This window comes from Elephas maximus, chromosome 4 (assembly GCF_024166365.1).
Source record: "Elephas maximus indicus isolate mEleMax1 chromosome 4, mEleMax1 primary haplotype, whole genome shotgun sequence".
Classification (NCBI taxonomy): Eukaryota; Metazoa; Chordata; class Mammalia; order Proboscidea; family Elephantidae; genus Elephas; species Elephas maximus.
The window spans coordinates 99,791,308-99,816,389 of record NC_064822.1 but is presented as its reverse complement, the minus strand read 5'-3'; the positions used below and the strand labels follow the sequence as shown (position 1 = coordinate 99,816,389).

The following is a 25,082-nucleotide window of genomic DNA, read 5'->3' as shown; positions in this document are numbered from 1 at the left end:
TCTTCACTCCACCTCAGTCACCTACTACCACTGAACTTTTCATTACCAAAAGATGCTCCCCATAACTCAATAGAAAGCACCTCACTCTCCAGAGAGTGCCACTTCCTATCACTTTAGCTCAGTTCTTCCAGTGCTCTGACTTCAACAGTTCTTTTACTTCATGACACTATCAGCTTTTTCAAGGAGCCCTGGTGGCACAGTGGCTAAGAGCTCAGCTTTTGGTGGGCAGTTTGAACCCACCAGCCACTCCATGGGAAAAAGATCTGGCATAAAGATTACAGCCTTGGAAACTCTATGAGGCAATTCTCTTCTGCCCTATAGGGTCACTATGAGTTGGAATTGACTTGACGGCCATAGATTTGACTAACTTTTTCAGTTTCACCCATCTTATATATTCACTCCTCTTTTTAACCAGCTTAAATGTCAAAGTTCATCATTATAATCACTCCCTTTCATTTAACCTCAGCTTCCTACCCCTCTCTCCCTCTGGCGTACTCACTGGCATACCCCCCCCCAAGCCATGGTTAAATCCAGCTCTCTGCCTGCTCTTTTCCTGCTCTGTGCAGTTAAACTCACAACCATAGAGAATGCTCTCATTTTATATTTATGACCATAAATCTTAAGTGGATCTCCAAATTTACCTAGACAATTCACTTTCCTATTCTCTGAGAATATTTTTTTTTAAAACACCATTTCCTTTCTCTTCCAATATAACATTAACTTCTCTCTTCCACTCTCATTGTTGATATATTTATTTTTGCTAAACAAAAAATTAATTGGTTAAGAACGTCCTTATTTACCCACCAAATCTATTAACCCATTTAGATCTGTACTCATAGCCTCTGCCTTTCTACTGATTAAAACAGATGAATTTTTCACACTCTTATATAAGGCCAACTTATATAAGTTGTGCATGGACCCTACCTCCTCTCATCTATCCTTGTACTTTGCTACTGTAGTTATCCCTACTTTCTCTAGAAACATTTTTTTCTTTTTCATCAGGCTATTATTGTCAGTCTATGAGTATGTTGTAATAAACCAAACCAAACCCACTACCATCAAGTCAATTCTAACTCATAGCGACCCTATAGGACAAAGTAGATCTGCCCCATAGGATTTCCAAAGAGCACCTGGTGGATTCGAACTGCCAACCTTTTGGCTAGCAGCCCATAGCTCTTAACCACTATGCCACCAGAGTTTCCATGTTGTAATACCACCCTTAAAAAAAAAAACTTCACATATCCCACTCCATTACTCTGCTTCCCTTGTAGTAAAACTCCTCATGAGAGTTCTTTAAATGCATTACTGCTTTTTTTTTTCCTAATCCTATACCCGCTTGAGCTCATTCCAATCAGGTTTTCATTTTCATGGCTATACTAAAATAATAATTGTTAAACCAAATCAAACCAAACCCAGTGCTGTCGAGTCGATTCCGACTCATAGTGACCCTATAGGGTAGAGTAGAACTGCCCCATAGAGTTTCCAAGGAGTGCCTGGCGGATTCGAAGTGCTGACCCTTTGGTTAGCAGCTGTAGCACTTAACCACTACGCCACCAGCGTTTCCAATAATTGTTAAAGACCCTGTAAAAATGGCTTGGGGGCAGTGTCTGATCTCCTTCAGCCCCACACGGGGGAGGGAGATCCAAGATCAATAGCACAAGGCTGACTTCCATGAGGCAGAGGCCAGATAAGCCTCCTCTCTCCACCATCTTAACTAATTTTGACACCAACCATTCCTTACACAGCAGTCTCTACTTCTCTGCTTGGTTCCATAATTCATTGCAATGGCCACACGAACTCAAAAACCATACTCACGATTATAGGGTTTATTATAAGAGAAGTAACGGTTATAATTCAGGGTCAGGAACACTCAGGATACATTTCTTACATCAGGACAGACTCTCCCCAGCTATGCTCGCAGGCACGCCTCTCAGTCTCTGCCCAAAGGCATTCAGCTTTCTTTCTCCATGGGCCGGGAAGCCTACCGTACCGTTTCCTGCTGCTGGTCTCTCCTTCCTTGGTGATGGTGGGCGCCTCCTCCCTGCTCTGGAATTGGCTCTCTTTTAAGGCAAAACTGACCAATCCCCTTGATGGGCCACAATTACCCTACCACACAGTCATTCCCAATCACCTGGGTGGGAGTTACAAGATCATGGCCAGAAAGGTCATACACAAATTCATCAACTGCACTGCAGACCCTAAAATCTTCATTTTGCCAAATCTAATAGTTCTTGGTCCTCATCTTACTCAACCTTTCTGCAACAGTTGATGAACTGATTCATCCTCCTTCTTGAATCACTTTCTTGACTTGGTTTCTGGGATGCCACGAGGTCCTGGTTTTCCTCCTAATTCTCCCGCAACTCCTTCTCTTTCTTTTTTTACTAAATCTGCTTTTACTTTTTGGCTTTTAAATGTTGGGGTACCCCACAGCACATCTTCTTTTTACAATTGTCTTAACCAATGTAAACACATGAGTTATAAGTATTCCACAATACTCTTCCTAGAGGCTTTGGAATATCACTTCCATCTTCTGGCAGCTTTGCCTGTTTACCGCTTCAAGTTATACAAATATTGCAAGTTTTTACATCATGCGACATGAAAAAGATTGGAAAGCACTGCCCTGGATGATCTTAATAAGTTGCACAGCCTTAAATACCATTTATGTGTTGATGACTTCCAAATTTATATCTCTAGGTCCAAACTCTTTCCTAAACTCCAAATTCCTGTTCCCAATTTCCTAAGCAACACCTATACATGAATATTTAATACACACCTCAAACAAAAAAAATATCCAAAGTTGATTTCATAGCATCTCATAGCATTCAGGTAAAAAGAACTGATTTTTGACTCCCTAATCCATCATCAAATCTAGGAGCTACATTCAAAATAGTCCCCAAATATGAACACTTCTCACTGCCTCCACCACTTTACTCTCATCAGCCATTGCTATCTCTTACTTGAACCACTTCGATCCCCTCCCAAGTCCCCTACTTAGAAGCCAGAGTGATTATTCTACACTGCAAACCAAATCATGTCACTTCTCTAATCTCGACCTTCCATTAGTTGCCTATCACACTTAAAATAAAGCTGAAATTCCTTTTCACAATGAAAAAGCTATAAATGACCTACTCCCCAGGCTATGTCTCCAATATCATCTCTCTCTCCTCAGCGAAACATGTTCCATCCAGTCTGCCCTCCTTACCGTTCTTCAGAATCACCAAGTGTGCACTCACCTCAGAGCATTATACTTGGTGTTCCTCAGCTTTTAATTCTTTTCCTTCATGTTTCCATGATTTGTGTTCCGTCTTCATTCAGTTTTCTGCCTCTCTCCTCAGAGGGGCCTTTTATGACAATTCCAACCCCAATAATACTCTTTCACATTCTATCCCCTTACTCTGCTTTTTCTTCACAGCAGTTATTTCTACCTGTCAACATAATTTATATTTATTTGCTTATTTGTTTGTCGTCTGTCTCCCTTGGAGAAACTACATTCTATGAAAGCAAGGGAGCACTCGTTTGTTCACTCCTGGGTCCTTAGAACTCAGAACAGTATCAGGCCCATGGGTGCTCAGTAAATATTCATTTATTAAATTGTGAATGAATGAATGAATGAATGTTGGAAATGTATACACGTAGTACCTGACTTTAGACATATCTGAGTTACGGTGAACCGCACTTGCAACCATCTATTTTTTTTTCCTGTACATCTTATCGTTAGTAATATGTACTACATACAATGTTGCAGAGTGTAATTGGCTGATGTTATCATTTTCAGATGTTCACTAGCAGATGTTCAAAGATAAGATTTATAAAGATAATGATAATAAAAATGCAATAATAATGAAAACTAAAAAAAAAAAAAAAAAAAGAAGTATTTGGCTTATGTCACAACTGACTTATGACAGAGTTGTCAGAATGTAACCTGGTCATAAGTCGGGAACTACCTGTATAATGTATTGTCAAGGTGACGTGGTTGGAGAAAAGAGAGACAAGAATCAAGAAAAGTGGCTGGGATGCTTTTCCAATAATTCAGTCAGGGATAAGAATCAGTGCTAGAACAGTGCCTTGAGAATAGTTTTCCGAAGAAAGTAGGAAAACAAAGATGTAAGCTGAAGAATCCAAGAGTCATTTTGGTGCCTTTCTGGAAGTAAAAGCACAATAAAATCCAATCAATCATTGTGAAATCACATTCAGTTTGTTAATTTACTGTTTTGTTTGGCATATATCTAATGAACACCCATAATGTGGCCCATTGTGGCAATGGGTTTTGGGTTTTGTAACGTGGCACATGTGGACACAGAGTACGAGAAGCTCCCTCTTAGAGAAGGAAAAAATATTAAAGCAGGAATATGAATCTCCCTTTAAGAAGCAAATCAGCTTTAATTAAAGGGAGATGAAGAAAATCACTTAAACCAAACAGTACTTTGTTTATTCAGATTCCTTCTTATAAAATGTCTGTGTATTAAGGAGGCTAAATTTGGTTAACTAATCACATTTTAAGATTAAATTTGGCTGTGCTCTGTGCTTTATCATAAATTACAGATTTTTTTGTTGAGTTTCCTGTCATTTGATGTAAAGAAGAACGGACATACATTATTTTGCTTAGATAGTATCATCATTATAACAGTGCTTGTTCTTATTTGATAAATATTTCTCAATATTTTTATGGATGCTAAGATTTGAGAAACATAATTTAGATAATAAAAAGTAACTATGGCTAGCATAGGCAATTGTAATAGCTTATAAATTGTACTTATTACTGATTACTCCAGAAACAATTAAATTTAACATGAAATTAGTATTTAAAAAATATATTTTCATGCCTAGAATTAAGTCCTTTTATTGTCCACACTTTAAAGGGGTCAGTAAAATTCCTTGTATTTGAAATGGCAGTTTGATTTTCTGATACAGTTCTTTGCAGCAAGTTTAAATCAAATCAAAGTGTGTCTGTCTGATTCAAAACATAAAACACAATGATATGCTTTGTTTATTTTAGTATTCAATATAAGCAATGTACTAGCTGCTGGGAATGAACAAAGCTGACCCAAACTCACTCACAAGGAGTGTATTCAGGTGGAGAAGGCAGCTATTAAATTAAAAAAAAAAAAATCACAAATAATGATTTAATCATAGGCAAAGAGAATTCAGAGTCCCAGGGTGGTGCAAACAGTTAACGCACTCAGCTGCTAACCAAAAGGTTGTTGGTTTGAGTCCACTCAGGGGTACCTCAGAAGAAAGGCCTGGCAATCTACTTTTGAGATAGCCATTTGAAACCCTATGGAGCACTGTTCTACTCTGACACACATGCGGACACCATGAATTGGAACTGACTTGACTGCAACAGGTTAAAGAAGAGTCTAGGGGTGCTTTGAGAGTGAATGGCATGAGAGAGAGTCTAACCCTGGCTGACTGTGTAATTAGGGAGTTCAGGGAAGGCTGCCTGAGGAAGAGACATTTAAGATGAGGCCAGAAGGACAAGTGGGTATTTGCTAGGCAAAGCTGGGGATAAGGCTTTCAGGCTGTATGTTTAACGGCTCAGAGGTGGAAAAGAACTAAACAACCTGGAACAAAGTGCTGAGGGAAAAACTTATTTGAGATGAGAATGGCAAAGGTTGCCAGGTTTCATGTCATGTAGGATTTTAAAGAACATATTAGAGACTTTAGAATCTTTAAAATTTTCTTTTTAGAAAAAGAAAAATAGGTCAGTGAAGGGTTTTAAGCACAGCAGTTATGTGACAAGGTTTATACTATACAGAATTATTAATCTGGCTTCTGGTGAAAATTAAATTAGAGCATTTATATTTTTGGTAATATGGGTATACTAAATTGAAAAGCTTACTGGTATAAAACAATTAAAAATACTGGATAAAATAACCTACTTATTTTAAATACATAGCTGGAGTTTAGTTTAATTTCTCAATTTGCATCTTCCCAAAACCTTATCTTGGCAGAGCAGAGAAGGAGACACAAAGCACCTCTAGAATGATACATGCCAATTTCAGACACAGTGGATTTCCTCAAATAAACTCCTTTAAAATGGCATCAGAGTCCAAAATTGCAACACATAAGGAAGAAATCTAACAGAAGTAAATTTCAAAGGACACAAAAAACAACAGGTTTATAATCTCAGGATCCTCAGATAACAGAATTATTGATAGAAACTATAAAAATAATTATGCTTAAATTGTTTAAAAACATTTAAAAGGATTAAAACATGATAAAATAATAATATTATAAAAAATGCCCAGTAAGATTTGAAAAAAGAACTAAGTAGAAGATTTAGAAATTAAAATTGAAAAAGTAATCATTTACATAGAAATTCTATTAATTCGAGAAAAACAGCACGTTAAATAGTTGAAAAGAGAAATAGTATCTGGAATACATATTTAAGGAAATTACCTCATAAGAAGGCAGCATATTGAGCTGAAGAGTTATGAAGAAAAGGAAGAGAGAAATGGAGAATAAAAAGTCTAGAATTGGTCTTACAGGATTTCCAAAGAAAGAGATTAGAGAATGGAAAAGAGAGGCAATTTTTAAAGAGATAGAAGCTGAGAATTTCCCAGAATTAATCAAATACATGAATTACCAGATTCAAAAGCACTGAAAAGTTTTAAGAATTTTTTTTAAAAGGTAAAAAAAAAAAAAAAAAGGGAAATCCCTGGATACATCAGAGTGAAACAGAGAGAAGATCTTAAAAATCAACCAAGAGAGAAAAGATTACCTACAAAAGAATGACAACTGGACTTACAGCTGAGTTTACATCAGCAACGATAGACTCCAGTAGACAAAGGAATGATATCTTCAAAGGTCTAGAGAAAATAACTTTAAATCTAGAAGTCCATACACAGCCAAAGCATCATTCAAGTTCAAGAGCGACAACAAATGGAAGACATTCAGTGGCAATTTCCCCTCACTGAAAAAAGAATGTATTTTATAAAGATGGACTACAAACCAGGGCTATGAACTGGTTCGTTCCAGTTTGAACACCTGCTGAGAATTTGCATTTCTAACAAGTTCCTAGAAGGTTATACATAAGAATCACCTAAGGATCTTGTTAAAAAATGTAGATTCTGATTCGGTATAATATCGGGGGTTGGAAATGCAAATTCTCAGCAGGGGTTTGAACCAGAATGAACAGATTCAAAGCTCTGTTATGAACATGGTAAAAAAAAAAAAAAAAAAGGCAATGATGTGAAAGAAGGAAGAGTAAGTAAAGAAATTTGTAACTGTGTTAGTAAATCTAAACAAGCAATAATCATATTAAGGGTATAAAAACAAGGCGAACTAAATGAGGGCAGAAAAATAACTTGTAAGTTTGAGTTGTGTTCAGAGTTCAATTGTTTAGGACAACAGTGGATTAGTCATTAACTTTAGGTTCATGTCAAAATATAAAGATTAACCAGAAAAAGAATAGGAAGAGAGTACATATATTCTGGGCCAATAGAGAGGGAAAAGGGAGTAGAGAAAAACATTATCAATCAAATAACAGGCAAGAAAAAATGACAGAGAAAGCACAGTAAAGAAGGATAAGTAGAACACTTACTACTTGCTGAATATAAATGAACTCAACTCATTAAAAAAAAAAAAAGAGGTGGCCAGAGTTGATTTTTAAAAATCCAGTTATATCTAAAACACACATCTAAAATATAAGGACACAGAAAGTTTAAAACTAAAACGATACAAAAATATACCAGGAATTTAGTAATGCAATCCTTGATGTGGTGAAACACAGGTGAAATTGTACACCGCGGATTAGTAAATAAGCACAACTAAGCTGGCATACATCTTGCTTATTGGGTAGTCTGTTCCTGGTGTGTGTGTTTCTGTGTGTGTATATATATCTAAATGGAATGGGAGATTCTAATACATCTCAAGTAAAGACAAATCAAACAGCTAATTATTGTTAAGGCTATGAAAACTTATATAACAGCGTGATGCAATGAACATATACACTGTTGTTGTTACTTAACATTGAGTTGATTCGGACTCATGGTGATGTCATGTGTGCAGAGTAGAATAGCTCCACAGGATTTACTAGGCTGTGACCTTTTGGAAGTAGATAGCCAGGCATGACTTTTGAGATGTCTCTAGGTGGATCTGAATGGCCAGCCTTCAGTTAGTAGTTCAGTGTTCAACCATTTGTGCCACCCAGGGACTCCCGATGAACATATATGGAACCCTGAAACTAACAAGTAGAGGCTACATCTCCCCCCACTACACATCATAAAATTTATAAAAGTATAACATATCCCAGGCTACAAAGCAAGTCTTGTAGGATCAGCATCATATGCATGCCATTCTCTTGTCAAAAATGTAAATACAGTAGAAAAAAGTAACAAAAAGGTGACATAAAAATCTTATACATTTAGAAAATTAAAAAAAAGTTTTAAATAATCCCCATGTCAAAGAAATTATTATGAAAATTAGAAAAAATATACATTTTTAATTGTGCTTTAGGTGAAAGTTTACAGCATAAATTACTTTCTCATTCAAAAATTTATATACAAATTGTTCTGTGATATTTATTGCAATCCCTGCAACGTGACAGCATTCTCCCCCTTTCCATCCCGAGTTCCCTGTGTCCATTCATCCAATTCTCCTGTCCCTTCTTGCCTTCACATCTTGCTTTTGGGCAGGAGATGCCCATTTGGTTTCATATATTTGATCGAACTAAGAAGCATGTTCCTCACGTGTATTATTGTTAGTTTTATAGGCCTGTCTAATCTTTGGCCGAAAAGTGGGCTATGGGAGTGGCTTCAGTTCTGAGTTAGCCAGGTGCCCAGGGGGCATAGTCTCAAGGGTTCCTCCAGTCTCAGATCAGTAAGTCTGGTCTTTTTTTGTGTGAATTTTGTTCTCTGTTTTTCTCCCCCACTGTCCCGGACTCTATTGTCATCCCTGTCAGTCAGAGTGGTTGGTGGTGATAATTGGGCACCATATGGTTCTTCTGGGCTCAAGGTGGTGAAGGCTGAGGTTCATGTGGTCCTTTAGTATTCTGGGCTAATATTTTCCTTGTGTTTTGGGTTTTCTTCATTCTCCTTTCCTCTGAACAGGATGAGACCAATAAAGGTATCTTAGATGGCCGTGTGTAAGATTTTAAGACCCCAGATGCTACCCATCAGAGTAGGATGTAGAACATTTTCTTTATGAACTATATTATGCCAACTGACCTAGATGTTTCCCAAGACCATTGTCCCCGCCCTCAGTTCCAGCAACTCGGTCCCTCAAGGTATTTGGATGTATCTAGGAAGCTTCTATAACTTTGCCTTGGTCAAGTTGTGCTGACTTCCCCTATATTGTGTGTTCTTTCCCTTCACCGAAGTTGACACGTGTCTACTATCTAGTTAGTGACTTCCCCTTCTCACCCATCCCCTCCCTTGTAATCATCAAAGGTTGTTTTTTCTATGTATAAACCTTTTCTTGAGTTTTTTAAATTGTGGTGTCATATTTGTCCTTTTGTGATTGACTTATTTCACTCAGCATAATGCCTTCAAGATTCATTCATGTTGTGAGATATTTCACAGACTGATCATTACTCTTGGGCTTTCTATGTATAGGATCATATCATCTGCAAATAGGGATAGTTTTACCTTTTTCTTATCAATTTGGATGTCTTTTATTTCTTTTTCTTGCCTTATTGCTCTAGCTAGAACTTCCAGTATGATGTTGAATAAGAATGGTGATAAAGGGCATCATTGTCTGGTTCCAGTACTTAAGGGGAATGCTTTCAGTCCCTCTCCAATGAGAATAATGTTGGCTTTTGGTTTTGTACAAATGTCCTTTATTATGTCAAGGAATTTCCCTTCTATTCCTATTTTGCTGAGAGTTTTTATCAGGAATTGGTGTCAGACTTTGTCAAATGCAGTTTCTGTGGAAAATTAGGAAATATTTTTAACTAAAAAATTTAAAATAATATTTAGCAACAATTGAGGTGTATAGCCAAAACAATGTCTGCAGAAAAGTTTATAGCCTTAAGTGATTGTTTTATTAGCGGGGGGAAAAAAAAGCTGAAAATTAATCAACTAAATATCCACTTAGGGAATTAGACAAGGAATAAAAGAATTAAACCAAATAAAGTACATGGAAAGAGTGGGGTCATAAAAGTTAAAGGAGGGAACTTTTTCAAGAAGGAGGAAATGGTCATGACTGTCATCATTTTAAGAGAAATCAAGTAAGATAAGGAATGAACAGTGACCACTGGATTTAGCAAGGAAGATCATTGATGATTAGGCAAGAGCAGGTCTCTAGGATAGAGAAGGAAGCTAGTTTCAGTAGCTTGAGAAGTGAATGGGAGGCGAGGAAGCAGAGACAGAAAGTAGATAATTCTTTCTAGAAGGCTAGCATTGAAGGTAAAAAGAAAGAAGTGAGTAAAAAAGAAAGAAATGAGTGATTGGTAGGAGAAAATCTCTAGGATCAAGGAGTTCTGTTTTATTAGATAGATAGAAGAGACTTGAGCATGTTTAAATGTGGACAGGAAAGACTCAAAATAGAAAGAAACATTAAGCATCCAGGCTCTGGGGTCACATTGCCTCGCTCCATACTTTCTATTTGCATGGCCTTGAGTAAATTTCATCTCCCGTAAAACGGAGATAAAAACAGCACCTATTTCAATAGGGTTATCGAGAGGATTACATAAAAAGTGCTTACAACATTGTATGGTATATAGGAAACCTCAGCAAATGTTAGTTATTTTTATTTTTACATAGGAAAGAACAGAGGTTGTTGATGATAAAGTCCTTGAACAGGTAGTAGGGAATGGTGTTTCAGTCATCTATTGCTGTACTACTGTGCAACAAAGTATCACAAAATTCAGTGACTTAAAACACAAGTCATTGTTATCTCTCGTGATTTTGGGTTGACTAGACTCAGCTAAATAGTTCTCACTTGGGGCCGTATGCTATTGCAGTCAGATAGTGGCTGGGGCTGGAGTGAACTGAAGGCTCAATAGCATTGAATATCCAAGATGGCTCATTCATATTTATATTGTCTTGATGTGTCTTAGATTCTGTCTGTCTCTTTTTGATTCTCTCCGTCTCCCTCTTTCTCTCTCTCCAAGTGACACCTTATTCACTAAGGTCTTTTTATGTGGCTTTGGCTTCTCTCAGTATGATGTTCTTACAGTAGACACACTTCTTATATGGTGACTTACTACCAACAAGCAGAAAGCAGAAGCTGCCACAAGCTGCTACCTGTAAGAAGATGCCAGCTCAGGTAAGGGCTATTCCCAGTACCTCTATCCATCAGCAACACCTAGAGTGATTTTTAAAGGTAGTGGTTCTAATTCTGATTCAAAAAGGGTTGAGTGATGCCTGATACCTGACTTTTAGCAAGCTCTACAGGTGGTTCTCATGCATAGCCAGGTTTAGAAATCCAGGGTTAAGAAATGAGAGGAGAAACACTGATTGCCCCAGCTGGTTCTCAGTTTTTCTCAGCATCCACCATCTCTCTTATCCTTTCTCATCATATGTTCCTTTCCTTTTAGAGATCATAAATTTCCTTTTTCAACTTCATGATTCTACCCTTGGGGTGAACTCCTACTGTATCTTAATACCATATTTCTTTTTTCTTTTTTTATTGTGCTTTAAGTGAAAGTTTACAGCTCAAGTCAGTTTCTCATACAAAAATTTATATACACATTGTTATATGACCCTAGTTGCTATCCCTATAATATGTCAGCACACTCATCCTTTCCACCCTGGATTTCCTGTGTCCATTCAACCCACTCCCTTTCTGCCTTCTCACCTCATCTCTGGACAGGTGCTACCCATTTAGTCTCAGGAATCTCCTTGAACTAAGAAACACACTCTTCATGAGTATCATTTTATGTCTTATAGTCCAGTCTAGTCTTTGAAGAGTTGGCTTCGGGAATGATATTAGTTCTGGGTTAACAGCGAGTCCAGGGGCCATGTTTTCTGGAGTTCCTCCAGTCTCACTCAGACCATTAAGTCTGGTCTTTTTACTAGGATTTGAGTTCTGCACCCCACTTTTTTCCTGCTCTTTCAGGGACTCTCTATGGTGTTCCCTATATTAGGGTGGTTGTTGGTGGTAGCCAAGCACCATCTAGTTCTTCTGGTCTCTGGCTGGTTTATGTGGTCTTTTCTGTCTCGTGGGCTCATATTTTCTTTGTGTCTTTGGTGTTCTTCATTCTCCTTTGCTCCAGGTGGGCTGGAACCAATTGATACATTTTAGATGGCAGCTAGCTAGCTTTTAAGACTCCAGATGCCACTCAACAAAGTGGGATGCAGAATATTTTCTTAATAAACTTTGTTATGCCAATTGACTCCAATGTCCCCTGAAACCATGGTCCCCAGACTCCCGCCCCTGCTACTCTGTCCCTCTAAGTGTTCGGTTGTATCCAGGAAACTTCTTAGCTTTTGGTTTAGTCCAGTTGTGCTGACTTCCCCTGTATTGTGTGTTGCCCTTCCCTTCACCTAAGATAATTCTTGTCTACTATCTTGTTGTCGAATGCCCCTTTCCCTCCCTCCCCACTCTCGTAACTGTCAAAGAATGTTTTCTTCTGTGTTTAAACCTTTTCTTCAGTTCTTATAACAGTGGTCTCATACAATATTTGTCCTCTTGCAATTGACTAATCTCACTCAGCATAATGCCTTCTAGATTCATCCATGTTGTGAGATGTTTTGTGGATTCATCGTTGTTCTTTATCATTGCATGGTATTCCATTATGTGAATATACCATAATTTGTTTATCCATTCATCCATTGATGGGCACCTAGGTTGTTTCCATCTTTTTGCTAACGTGAACAGTGCTGCAACGAACATGGGTGTGTATATAGCTATTTGTGTGATGGCTCTTATTTCTCTAGGATATATTTCAAGGAGTGGGACTGCTGGATCGTAAGGTAGTTCTATTTCTAGCTTTTTAAGGAAGTGCCAAATTGATTTCTAAAGTGGCTGTACCGTTTTACATTCCCTCCAGCAGCGTTTAAGTGTTCCAGTCTCTACACAACCTCTCCAACATTTATTGTGTTTTTTGGATTAATGCTAGCCTTGTTGGGGTGAGATGGGATCTCATTGTAGTTTTGATTTGCATTTCTGTAATGGCTATGGCTAATGATCCTGAGAATTTCCTCATGTATCTGTTAACTGCCTGAATGTCTTCTTTGGTGAAGTGCCTATTCATATTCTTTGCCCATTTTTTAATTGGGTTATATGTCTTTTTGTTGTTGAGGTTTTGCAGTACCTTGTAGGTTTTAGAGATTAGGCCCTGATTGGATATGTCATAGCCAAATTTTTTTTTCCAGTCTAGAGGTTGTCTTTTTACTCTTTTGTTGAAGTCTTTGGATGAGCATAGGTGTTTGATTTTTAGGAGCTCCCAGTTATCTAGTTTTTCTTCTGGTGTTTGTACATGGTTAGTAATGTTTTGTATTCTGTTTATACCATGTATTAGGGCTCCTAGCATTGTCCCTATTTTTTCTTCCATGATCTTTTATTGTTTTAGATTTTATATTTAAGTTTTTGATCCATTTTGAGTTAGTTTTTGTGCATGGTGTGAGGTATGGGTCTTATTTCATTTTTTTGAAGATGGATATCCAATTATGCCAGCAACATTTATTAAAGATCCTGTCTTTTCCCTATTTAACGGACTTTGGGCCTTTGTCAAATATCAGCTGGTCATAGGTAGATGAATTTACATCTGGACTCTCAATTCTGCTCCACTGGTCTATGTACCTGTTGTTGTGCCAGTACCAGGTTTTTTGGGCTACCGTGGCAGTATAATAGGTTCTAAAATCAAGTAGTGTGAGGCCTCCAACTTTGTTCTTCTTTTTCAGTAATGCTTTACTTATCTGGGGCCTCTTCCTTTTCCAAATGAAGCTGATGATTCCTTTCTTTATCTCATTAAAAAAATGTCATTGGAATTTGGATTGAGATTGCATTGTGTCTGTAGATCGCTTTGGGTAGAATAGACATTTTCACAGTGTTGGGTCTTCCTATCCATGATCAAGGGATGTTTTTCCACTTACGTAGGTCTCTTGGTTTCTTGCAGTAGTGTCTTGTAGTTTTCTTTGTATAAGACTTTTACATCTCTGGTTAGATTTATTCCTAGATATTTTATGTTCTTGGGTGGTATTATAAATGGTATTGATTTAGTGATTTTCTCTTCGATGTTCTCTTTGTTGGTGTAGAGGAACCCAACTGATTTTTGTATGTTTATCTTAAATCCTGATATTTTGTTGAAATCTTCTATTAGTTCCAGTAGTTTTCTTGGGGATTCTTTGGGGTTTTCTGTGTATAAGATCATATCATCTGCAATAGGGATACTTTTACCTCTTCCTTACCAATTTGGATGCCCTTTATTTCTTTTTCTAGCCTAATTGCTCTGGCTAGGATCTCCAGCACAATGTTGAATAAGAGTGGTGATAAAGGGCATCTTCTCTGGCTCCTGTTCTCAAGGGGAATAATACCACATTTCTTAAAGGAGAAAATTCACTTTCTTTTTGAGTAATTTAATGCCATCAAATCAAATAAATCAAAAAACACGGCTTTCACATGTAAAATATTCTCTTATTAATGATACTTTATTTCTGGGGAACATTTTAAAATGGCTAACTTCTCATTTGAATCTCAATTTCTATCAAGAAGCATTCGCTATATCATTTTGCCACTTTTTCTCACTATCAGATAGGCCTGGTTTCACTTTTCTATGACCCTATCTCGATTCTCTGGTGTATTTAGTCCTTTTGAATTCAAGCAGTGTCGCCTCCCTCCGACCACCGTATTGTACTTATCAGCAAAACCTCAAACTATCCATTTTCTCCATGCACAGAGAAGTGCAGCTGGAAGTTACTGAAAATCAAGTCACTAAGCTGATTCATATTAAAAACATAACCACAAAGCTCAACCATGCCAGGCAATCTTGCAATGTTTTCTAAGTAAGTTTACTTTCCTACTCTTCAAGGAAGTATTTTATTTCATATCTACACATCCATCCTCAAACCTCCCTTATCAATTTGCTCCATCTCACACTTATCTAAAAATATAAAAGACAGCCAGGTACTTTCTACCACCAAAATGAAAAACTCCTTGAGTTTATCTCTTCTCATTTTCTATGGAGTTAAAATGGAAGATGGATCTTCGTTCCCATTGGAGGTCCATCCTTCTACAAGTATTCTGGATTCTATCACGTCTTTTATTCCTAATGACAGTCCTTCTTTAGTTTTTCCCTTTCTAGCTTGTACCACCAATTTCCCTTTTCCTACCACATTATTCCCATTAGCAAAAAAAAAACATGCTTTAATATTGATCTTTTTTTTTTTTTTTAACCCTTGCTTACTTCATAGTCCCCCTTCTAGCAGCTCTCTCATTTCTAGCTTCTACTTTGCAGCAAAAATTCTTGAGTGGTCTTTGCACAGTCTCCACTTATCCTCCTGCCATTTCATTCTTCATTTCAACCCCCACTACATAATGGTTTTCCATAGTTGTCTTTCAAACCTCTCAGCAGCATTTAATCAGTGGACCTCGTGTACGTTCTGCAACTCTCTCAGCCTCTATGCATGGCACCATACTTTCCAGGTGTTGTAGGCAGCTTCTAAAATGGCTCCTGATAGTCTGCAAGTCTTGGTATTTATGCCCTGGTGTGATCCTTTTGAGTATGAGCTGAGCCTAGTGACTCACTTCTAAATAAATGTTGTGTACCGTTAAGTCAATTTCAACTCATAACCACCCTACACAGAGTAGAATGTCCCACAGGGTTTCCAAGACTGTAGTCTTTCTGGGAACAGACTGCCACATCTTTCTTCCACACAGTGGCTCGTGAATTTGAACCACTGACCTTTTGGTTATCAGCCTAATGCTTACCCATTGCAGCACCCAGGCTCCTTTCCAAACATGACAAATATGGCAAAAATGATGGGATTTTACTTCTGAGACTAGAGTCTCTCTTGATCACTCTGCCTTGATCTCTCACTTTTTCACAGAAACCAGCTGCCATGTTGTCAGCTGTCCTATGGAAAGGCCCACATGGAAAAAAACTGAGGGAGGTCTCTGACTAACAGCCAGAAAAAACTTCAATCCTGCCAACAACCACTTGGTGAGCTTGGAAGTGGATCCCTACCCAGTTGAGCCTTGAAATGACTGCAGCCCCAGCTTGGATGTAGCCTTGGGAGAGACCTTGAGCCTGATTACCCAACTAAGCTGCGTCCAGATTCTTGATCCATAGAAACTGAGGTAATAAATATTTGTTCTAAATAGCTACATTTTAGGGTTATTCGTTATTTGTAGTTAAGCCAGGATGGACATAAACTTCTGTTGTTTTAAGCCATTGAGAATTTGGAGTCATTTGCTACCAGACTATAAACTAGTAGGCTATCTTTAAACTATCGGAGCATCCCTATCTTTAAACATTATATACACTGGGGACAAGTATAGTAAAATCTTACATTGATGGGGTGTTGGCTGAGAGAAGACCATTCTGATTAATAAAAAATCTGAGTTGTAGAATATTTTAAAGAAATTAAACTTACATTCAAATACAATAAGAGCTCCATATGGAAGACTGTTAAGTAGATGTTACACTCTATTGGAAAGGTGAGCCATGGGGAGAATCTATCTAATTAAAGAACACAATCTGTTAGGTGCAATAATGCAATCCAACAAGAAATGAAAGGTGTTGGTGTGGCATTTGTTTAAGTGGCGTGCCAGTCAACAAGTCCACTGGTGAAATCACTGGTCAAGGTGTTTAGGCTGAAAAAAGAAAGTGTACCTAGAGCAGAGGTGTTTGATTAGGGCAAAGGGAAAGTTAGTATATGGAATGATGAAGGAAAGAATGGAATATATGTACGAAAATTTAAAAAGGAGGACATAAGGAATGCCACTGGAGAATTATGCCACACAATTTTAACTGGTTTACTGTCAAACAAGGCCAACTTCGGTAGCTCTGTAATATTACTCTAGTTTCCAAATAAATCAAAGCTATAAAAGGTAATCAAGAACTGAGGGACTAGAAAAAAACCTCTAGGGATCAAGTTTTGTTCATGTGTTTAAAATGCCTATTGTATTTTATATGAGACAAACTGCTACCAGAGGAACGATACCCTGAAGCAAGGAGATTAACACGTCTAAATTCAGTCCAGAGATCCTAGATTCATATCCTTAGAGCAGAGCTTCACAAGGGATTAACTTCGCTGTGTGTACTTCATAGTTTTGGCAGTCTAAAAACACTTAGAGGGAGTCCCTGGGTTATGAATAAGATCCATTCCTAACTCTGTCTTTAAGTTGAATTTTCAGGAAAGTCGGAACAGGTGCATGCAGTTTTTATTTAGCCTTCTTTTAGTGAAAGAAAGGAGCCCTGGTGGAGCAGTGGTTAAAGCGCTCAGCTGCTAACTGAAAGGTTGGCGGTTTGAGCCCACTAGCTGCTCCATAGGAGAAAGACGTGGCAGTCTGCTGCCGTCAAGTTTTAGTCTTGGAAACCCTATGGAGCAGTTCTATTCTGTCCTATAGGGTCACTATGAGTTGGAGTTGACTCAGAAGCAATGGGTTTTGTGCAAGAAAAGGCTTGAACCCTTTTCAGTGATTTAAAAGCTGCACGTGAAGCAAGTAAAGGTGATTGTGATGAGAAATTTGTTGTGAGTGGGGGTTGGTTCAATAGTTTTAAAAAAAAAAAAAGTGAGGGCAAATTTGCTTAACATTAACGGGCAAGTTCAAGTTGTTTGTAAGTCAGACATTTGTTACCCAGGGACTGCCTGTATTTTAACGTTCATCCCAAGGGACTACTTTAGTGTAAATGATGGCGAATATGGCAAAATTCACGATGCAATGTGCATCTTTGCTTTTGTCCAAAGCAGTAATTCAGGTCAAACCAGAAAAGCCTGTAGGATTTCAATATGAATGTGAGGCACCTGTGACTTTGGGGACACCGAGATAATGAGAAGCAGTTGAAAAGACTGCTGCTCACCAGCATCCAGAGTAATTTCCTCAAAATCTTTCAGTAGTCTTGCATTTCATTTTGGGCCAAGCTGTACAAGTGGAAAAGTGGTTAGAAATGGTCAATGAGCAAGTAATGCCAAGGAAACTGAATGGCCTGGAAAAAAACTGGGAAGTCTCCCAGTTATAGAAGAAAAGTCAGTAAAATAGCGCTTGAAGGTAGAATGCAGGGCACGGAGATGAACAACGCCCGAGGCATGGCAAAATACTATACAAAAAGCCAAACAGGGCGAGCCAGCAAAGACATGTGCAGGAAAAGCAGGACAATAAGAGCATGAGTCCCGCCAGACCCAAAGTGAAAACATATTTTTAAACGTGTTTCAGAGGTGAGCCAGATTTTTAGAATTTGGTTCAAAGACCGAAGAGCATTTGAGAGCAGGATGGGGTGGAGGAAATGTGAGAACGTTTAAGAAAGTATAGAATTATATAGAATTTTATTGGTTTCTGATTATCCAAGTGGTTGAATGTGTCTAACTCTTAACATGCTACCATACTTTTCCTGAAGAGAAAAGAGCTCTTAGGATATAATCTGCCCAAGGCTCTGAGCCATGAGTGGACTGCAGAATCCACACAGTTAGCTGTTGGAAATTATTTGTTTCTCCCTGAGTAACCATGCACCAGGCAGATTTCCAGGGGTTTCTAAAATGGCCACAATGATTCCCTTGAACCTTCTGCTTTCAGCTAAGAACTTCAGGTCATCACCGTCTTATCTTCTTTTAAAAGATGTCTGATTGTTGGAGCAGGAGCTCAGAGGGAGCAGGTTCTCAGAGGCTGCTGGTCAGAGGTCGGCAAACCATCCCTGGTGTTCACCATCCAGAGTTTTGCCCAACGCAACGCGTCTCTTGATTTCTTGATGGCTGCTTCCATGGGTGTTGATTGTAGATCCAGGTAAAAAGAAATCCTTGACAACTTCAATCTTTTTTCCGTTTATCATAATGTTGCTTATTGGTCCAGTTGGGAAGATTTTTGTTTTCTTTATGTTGAGGTGTAATCCATACTGAAGGCGGAAGTCTTTGATCTTTATCAGTAAGTGCTTCAAGCCCTCTTCACTTTTAGCCAGCAAGGTTGTATCAAGGCTTGAAATTTTTCTTCAGTTCTTTCAGCTTGAGAAATGCTGAGCATGTTCTTCCCTTCTGGTATTCTAATGCCAGGTCTTTGCTCATTTCAGTATAATACTTTGTCTTCTCAAGTTGCCCTTTGAAAACTTCTGTTTAGCTCTTTTACTACATCATTTCTTCCTTTCGTTTTAATTACTCTACATTCAAGAGAAGTTTCAGAGTCTCTTCTGACATCCATTTTGGTTTTTTCTCTCTTTCCTGACTTTTTAATGGCCTTTTGCTTTCCTGATGTATGATTTCCTTGATGTCATCCCACAATTCTTCTGGTCTTTGATCATTTGTGTTCAGTGCATCGATTCTTGAGATGGCCTTTAAATTCAGGTGAGATACATTAAAGATCATACTCAAGGTATTTATAGACTTGGTATCTTAAAGTAGGTGAGGATAAAGTATGGAAATCAACTCCTAAATCTCAATGGCAATGCCTAATAAAAATTTTTTTTGTGTGTGTGTCCAACTTACATCATCATCTAATTAGGTATTTGTTTGTCTTCCATGTGTGGATTGTTAATAGGGGCCAGGTCTGGAGGAGGACTATGTATTGCTTCTATGCTCATTCCTTGGCCACTGCAGACTCTTCAAGGGAGGCTGGGAAATGCATTGTAGCTGTCCACCCAGGTGGAAAAAAAACTGCTGTGCATATACCAATTTTCACCAGAGTCTGCCGTCTCTCCTTCTCTGAAACTTTCCGTCCTTTGTATTCTATGACATCATTCTTTCTTGGTTTCTTCTTCACATTCTGTTTTAAGTTACCTTCACAGCTCATCTTTCCCTTCTCTATCCGCTTAAGTGTTGGTATCTCCAGCATTCTCTCTTTGACTCATTTCTCTTCTCAATATGTTATTCTCTCTGGAAGATTTCATGAACAACCAGAGTTTCTATCTTTCTGCTCACAGCTGCATGTAAACTCTGTTCATTTTCCCATAAATCTTTATCTTAGTATGATGTTACCATCTGCTCAGTCACCAAACCAGAACACTGGAAATGACCCTACATTCCTCCTTTATCCTCCATAACCAATTTTTTTTTTTTTAAACTCTGACACCATTGGCATTTTGGGTCTGATAATTCTTTGTTGTAGGGAGCTGTCCTGTGCATGTGGGATGTTTATCAGCAACCTTAGCCTTTACCTACTAGATACCAGTAGCACACCTCCTAGCTGTGACACCCGAAAAGTCTCCAGATATTGCCAAGTCCTCTGGGTAGGGATTGCCCCATGGTTGAGAACTAGTGTTCTATATTATCATCTAGTCGTACACACTCAGCCTTTGCAACATTTGTCCCCTTCATTCCATTCTTCTTTCCACGAATTTTATTAAATCCCACGGCATTTCATATACACATTTTTCCAATTGCTTCCCATCTGCCTGTGGCAGATAAGTTAGTTGGCTGACCCAACAGTCATTCCCAGTGCCATCTTCCTTGCCGCCTTCTGCTAAAGAAAAATGGAATACTTTTCAGCCTCCTTTGCAGTGAGGCATGGACAGGTGGCACAACTTGGCATGGCAAGCCAGGTTCATAATGGGGAGACAGTTGAACTTAAAGGTCAAGAGCGAAGTCTTTGGAATCATCCAGCCTGGGATGTATCTCAGCCTTACATCTCCGGCAGCTTTGTAGCCTTAGGAAAGTTACTTAAATTCTCTGTGCTCCATCAGTAACACTGAGATAATATTACCAAAAAACCAAACCAGTTCACATAGGGTCGATTCCGACTCATGGTGACTCCATACGTGTCAGAGTAGAACTGTGCTCGGTAGGTTTTCCAAAGCTGATTTTTCGGAAGGAGGTTTTTCTTCTGAGACACCTCTGGGTGGCTGCAAACTGCCAACCTTTCAGTGTGCGGCTGAACCCTTAACCATCTGCAACATTCAGAAAACTCTGGGGTAATAATAGTTTATGACTTACAGGATTGTTGTTAATGATAAATGCGTTAACGCACGGACAGTGCGTTACTGAATGTAAACAATGGACAAACTGTAGCTCTGATGACAGTGATGCTTCACATCCTATCCCTAACCACTACTCACCTTTTAAGACTTGGTTCAAGGGAGACTTCCTCTGGGAAGTTTTCTTTCACACTTTTCCTTCCAAATTAGAAGCCTTTTCTCAGATTTTTTTTTTCTTCCCACAAGGATTATGAGCTTCTCTCAGTCAAGGACTAGACTTTTCTTCTCTCTATGTATTCCCAGAACCACATCAAAGTGCTCAGTGAATATGAAATAGTAGAGTTCTGTTGGCTAAATGAATAAATTAACGAGTGTTTGTAGTAGACATCAGCATTACAAAAACTTCCCTGCCATTTTGCAGCAGTTGATAAAATCGTACATCAGATGAGAAAAGAATTCCAACTTTATTAATTTAGCTACCTATGCTCATCTTTGGGGAGAGTGGGCATTTAAAAAACTTGAAGCTAATGTAAATGAAACATAAATGAATTCACCAAAATGTGATTTGAAAAGGAAATTTATTTCATTTGAAAGTATCTACTCCTCACAAGCCTGGCAACTCCAGCCAGCATTAAGTAAATTGAAGCCAGGGACCAAATTTACTCTTAGGATTAAAAAGGAAAACTATACACATGTGACTTCAAACTTTGCAGACTGCTTTAAAAAAAAAAAAACCTTCTAAATAAATCCATCTAAATTTGGCAAAGAGAGTGGCAACGGGAAGTGTTAACTGACAGAAAAGTAAGCTTTAACACTCCATTGATATAGATGGTTTCCAAAAGGAGGTGCTTTTAATGGAACTTCTAAACACACACACACACAAATTTCTTCTGTCCAGTTTCCATCTACCAAACTGTTAAAAAACAAATATACCAAACCCATTGCCGTCCAGTCGATGCCGATTCATAATGACCCTATAGGACAGAAGAGAACTGCCCCATAGGGTTTCCAAGGGCAGGTGGTAGATTTGAACCATTGACTTTCTGGTTAGCAGGCCTAACACTTTGTCACTGCACCAGCAGTGCTCCCAAACTGTTAAGAAGATATTCTAATTTCCAGGGAGGAAAAAAAAAAAAAGGGCAACTATAATCCCAAGGAACGCACTGTTTTCCTCCCCATCTCTCTGCGCAGGAGTACCCAATCATGGAGCTAGAAGGACTTGATGATGGCTTGTCTTCCCTGGATTTTGGACCAAACCATTTGTCTTTTGGGGTTTAACCAACTCCAAGGTCCCCCTTTTCTAGATCAAAATCTATTAGATGTCTCTTTTGGAGTGAAGGAGTTATAGGCACCTTTCCAGATTCCTAAAACAAACCTTCTTAAAGGTGACAGAAATAAATCACTGGAAACAAATTTCTTAAGAGGTCTGCAAGAAAAACACATTTCCTCTTAAAAAAAACATGAGCCTCGTTCAATATGCAAACAACCCACGCTTTGAACGGTAGCTTTTCATTGGTACAACCATAACAGTCTCAGTAACACTTGGGACTTTCCCCGGTGACAACAACCCTTCAAACCACTAGAGACTTAGTTTACTTCCCTTTGGCCCTGGGTCGATTTCTGAAGGAGCGACACCAACGCGCGAGAGCCAGAGGTGTCCAACCGGCAGTACGAGGAGCGCTCTCCTGAGCTGAGCGCCATCTGCCCCCCGCGCAGGGGGTCGGGCCGAGAGCCACGTCTCAGCCTGGCCGCTGGAAGGGGGCGAGCGCGCAGGGTTCACGTCGCCTTCACACCCACCTCCTGCAGCTACGAGTCCCCTCCCCTTGCCAAAGCACGGACTCTAGGGCTGCGCTTATTGTTAGCCGTGTCTATCACTTTATGGGCCGGGTGACATGAATGGATGGACTGGACACACCTTTCAGCCTACCAGAAAAAAAAACTCGTCCGGATCTGCATAGACAGCGGGAGAGACTCCCCAGGCGCCTCCAGAGCCTACGCCGCGGGCCAAGGAAACGCACAGCTTCCCCCTCCCACCCTCACTCCTCCCATCTCTTAAAAAAGCGCCCAACAGAAATAATACCGTGCCAAGCCTCGCGGCGCCTCTGTCCCCTGTCTTCCCCTCCCAGTTCAGCACGCTCTAAGCCCTGCGGGAGGCGGCGGCTGCAGGCGGCCGCGCGGGGCCTGGTGCGCGGAGCGCGTACGAAAGGCGGGCGCGCAGCGGGCTCACGGCGCCGCACTATGCTCCCCAGCGCCGTGGCCGCCCACGCTGGTGCGTACTGGGACGTGGTGGCTTCCTCCGCACTCCTGAACCTCCCAGCAGCGCCAGGTTTTGGCAACCTGGGCAAGAGTTTCCTAATCGAAAACTTGCTGCGGGCCGGCGGCGCCCCGCCGACCGGACTGCAGCCGCCCCAGCCCCAGGGCCCAGCGGCCGCCGTGTCCGCCGCCGCCGCCGCCGCTCAGGTCCGGCCCCTGCCCGCCAGTCCTGTTCCCCTCAAGCTGTGCCCTGCGGCCGAACAAGTCAGCCCCGCCGGGGCGCCCTACGGCACAAGGTGGGCTTTTCAGGTTCTCGGCCCCTCGGCGGACTGCGCGAGGCTCTCGGGCCGCGCTCCGGGAGACAGAGACTGTACCTTCCAGCCTTCAGCCCCAGGTGAGCCAGCTCCCTACCTCCCCTGAGCGTCTGGCATCCTCCAGTCGGGCGGCCCAAAGGTCTTGGCGCGCCGGCTGCGCGCACTGCACCGAGGCTGCGACGGTCCCTGTGCGCAGAATTTCGTGGTGGGCTAGGGCTTTCGTAGAGCGTCTCGACTTTTTGTGGAGATGCCACTTCGGGACTAAGGAGGAGACCACTAGTTCTAGTGATTCTTTCCTATCCGGTACGGCCAGGTTCCTGCCGGTCCTTTTCTTTCGAGTAGTAAAGCTACCTTGACTTTTGGCCTTCATGGGGAAACCCTAGAGGCACCCCGTTGTGTCTACCGGAAAGGGCAGCCCCAGACCTGTGATCCCTGAGTTCGCTGGGCTAGTTTCACGTGGTTTCCCAAGTTCAGCGTTATTAGCCCGACCGCTCCTGTCTCGAAGGCCGCGCGGCACCGGCTCCCGGGAAAGTTCTTGGCAGGGAGAGTTTTGCCCAGCCTCCTTCTGGGGCTTTCGCCTCTCAAACTTTTGCTACAGTTGGGGCCATTGAAGAACGCGCGCAAAGATCTTCGGACGGAGAGTTGGGCAAAGTTTTGGCTTTGTCCATGCTTACCTTTTGGATCGCTTAAAAAAAAACCCAGTGCCGTTTTGGATCGCTTAAGGAGCAAGGAAATCAAGGCAGACTTTTTCTTCGTGGTGAGCGGAAACAGCTAAATTGGCAGCGGGAATAGGAAGTTCCCCGAGAGGACTTAAAAAATAAATGGGGATTTACCAAAAGGAGGGCAATTTGGATTTGGTTGTTGTAATTCCTGCATAAAACTTCATCAGGTGCACTTGGAAGAAGGATGCGGACAGTTTAGTCAGATATTAGCCGAAGTTTATGAAGGGGTTGCTGAAGTTGGCGGTGATAAAAAGAAGAGCCCCTTAGACACTCAGGAATTGAGACTGAAAAAAAAATTTTGGGGGGGGGGTTAAGTTTCCCCCCGCCCCACCCCTCCACGTCCTTAAAAACGATCTTAACTCATTCTTTTTACTCCGACGAGTTAGGTAGTCCAGAATGACTAATAGACACTTTTTCAGCGGAATCCCTAGTCCAGCAAACTGGAACAAATTTATTGCTAATGGCTTTGTAGAAGTTAACATGTTTAGAACCTTCCCTGGTCTTTTGTTTTAAAATGGTTACTAACAGAATGGAACAAATATAATCCAATTATAGAAGCACCGGTCTCATTCACTTAGTGTAAAATCTAAATTCTAGGAAGCCTCTTGCACCGGGAGAGAAGGAACTACAGTTAAGGGAAAGTTTTCGTGCCTTGGAAATTTGGACCAGTCGGCTCTTTTGGAGATATTAGGAAAATTAGAAATGTATGCAGCAGGGTCATGTAGAGAAGAGTTAGTAAATGAATAATACTGACTTTTAAAAAATAACATTTTTAAAATCATCCGGTGATTTGCCTAACTTTTGGTGACTTGGCATTATGTTCATAGAAGTTATTTTTTCGAGAATTCTTGA

The 25,082-nt window shown here is 40.1% G+C and overlaps 1 protein-coding gene across 2 annotated transcripts in view; it reads left to right on the top strand.

The window, feature by feature from the left end:
• The first annotated feature begins 22,996 nt into the window (after nt 1-22,996).
• DBX2 (developing brain homeobox 2) overlaps nt 22,997-25,082 on the top strand; it is a 34,350-nt gene continuing 32,264 nt past the window's right edge. For both annotated transcript variants that reach the window (XM_049882895.1, XM_049882894.1), the window contains exon 1: nt 22,997-23,588. In XM_049882895.1, the coding sequence (XP_049738852.1) occupies nt 23,180-23,588 (409 nt within the window). In that variant the 5' untranslated portion in view covers nt 22,997-23,179. The remainder of the gene's footprint in view (nt 23,589-25,082) is intronic.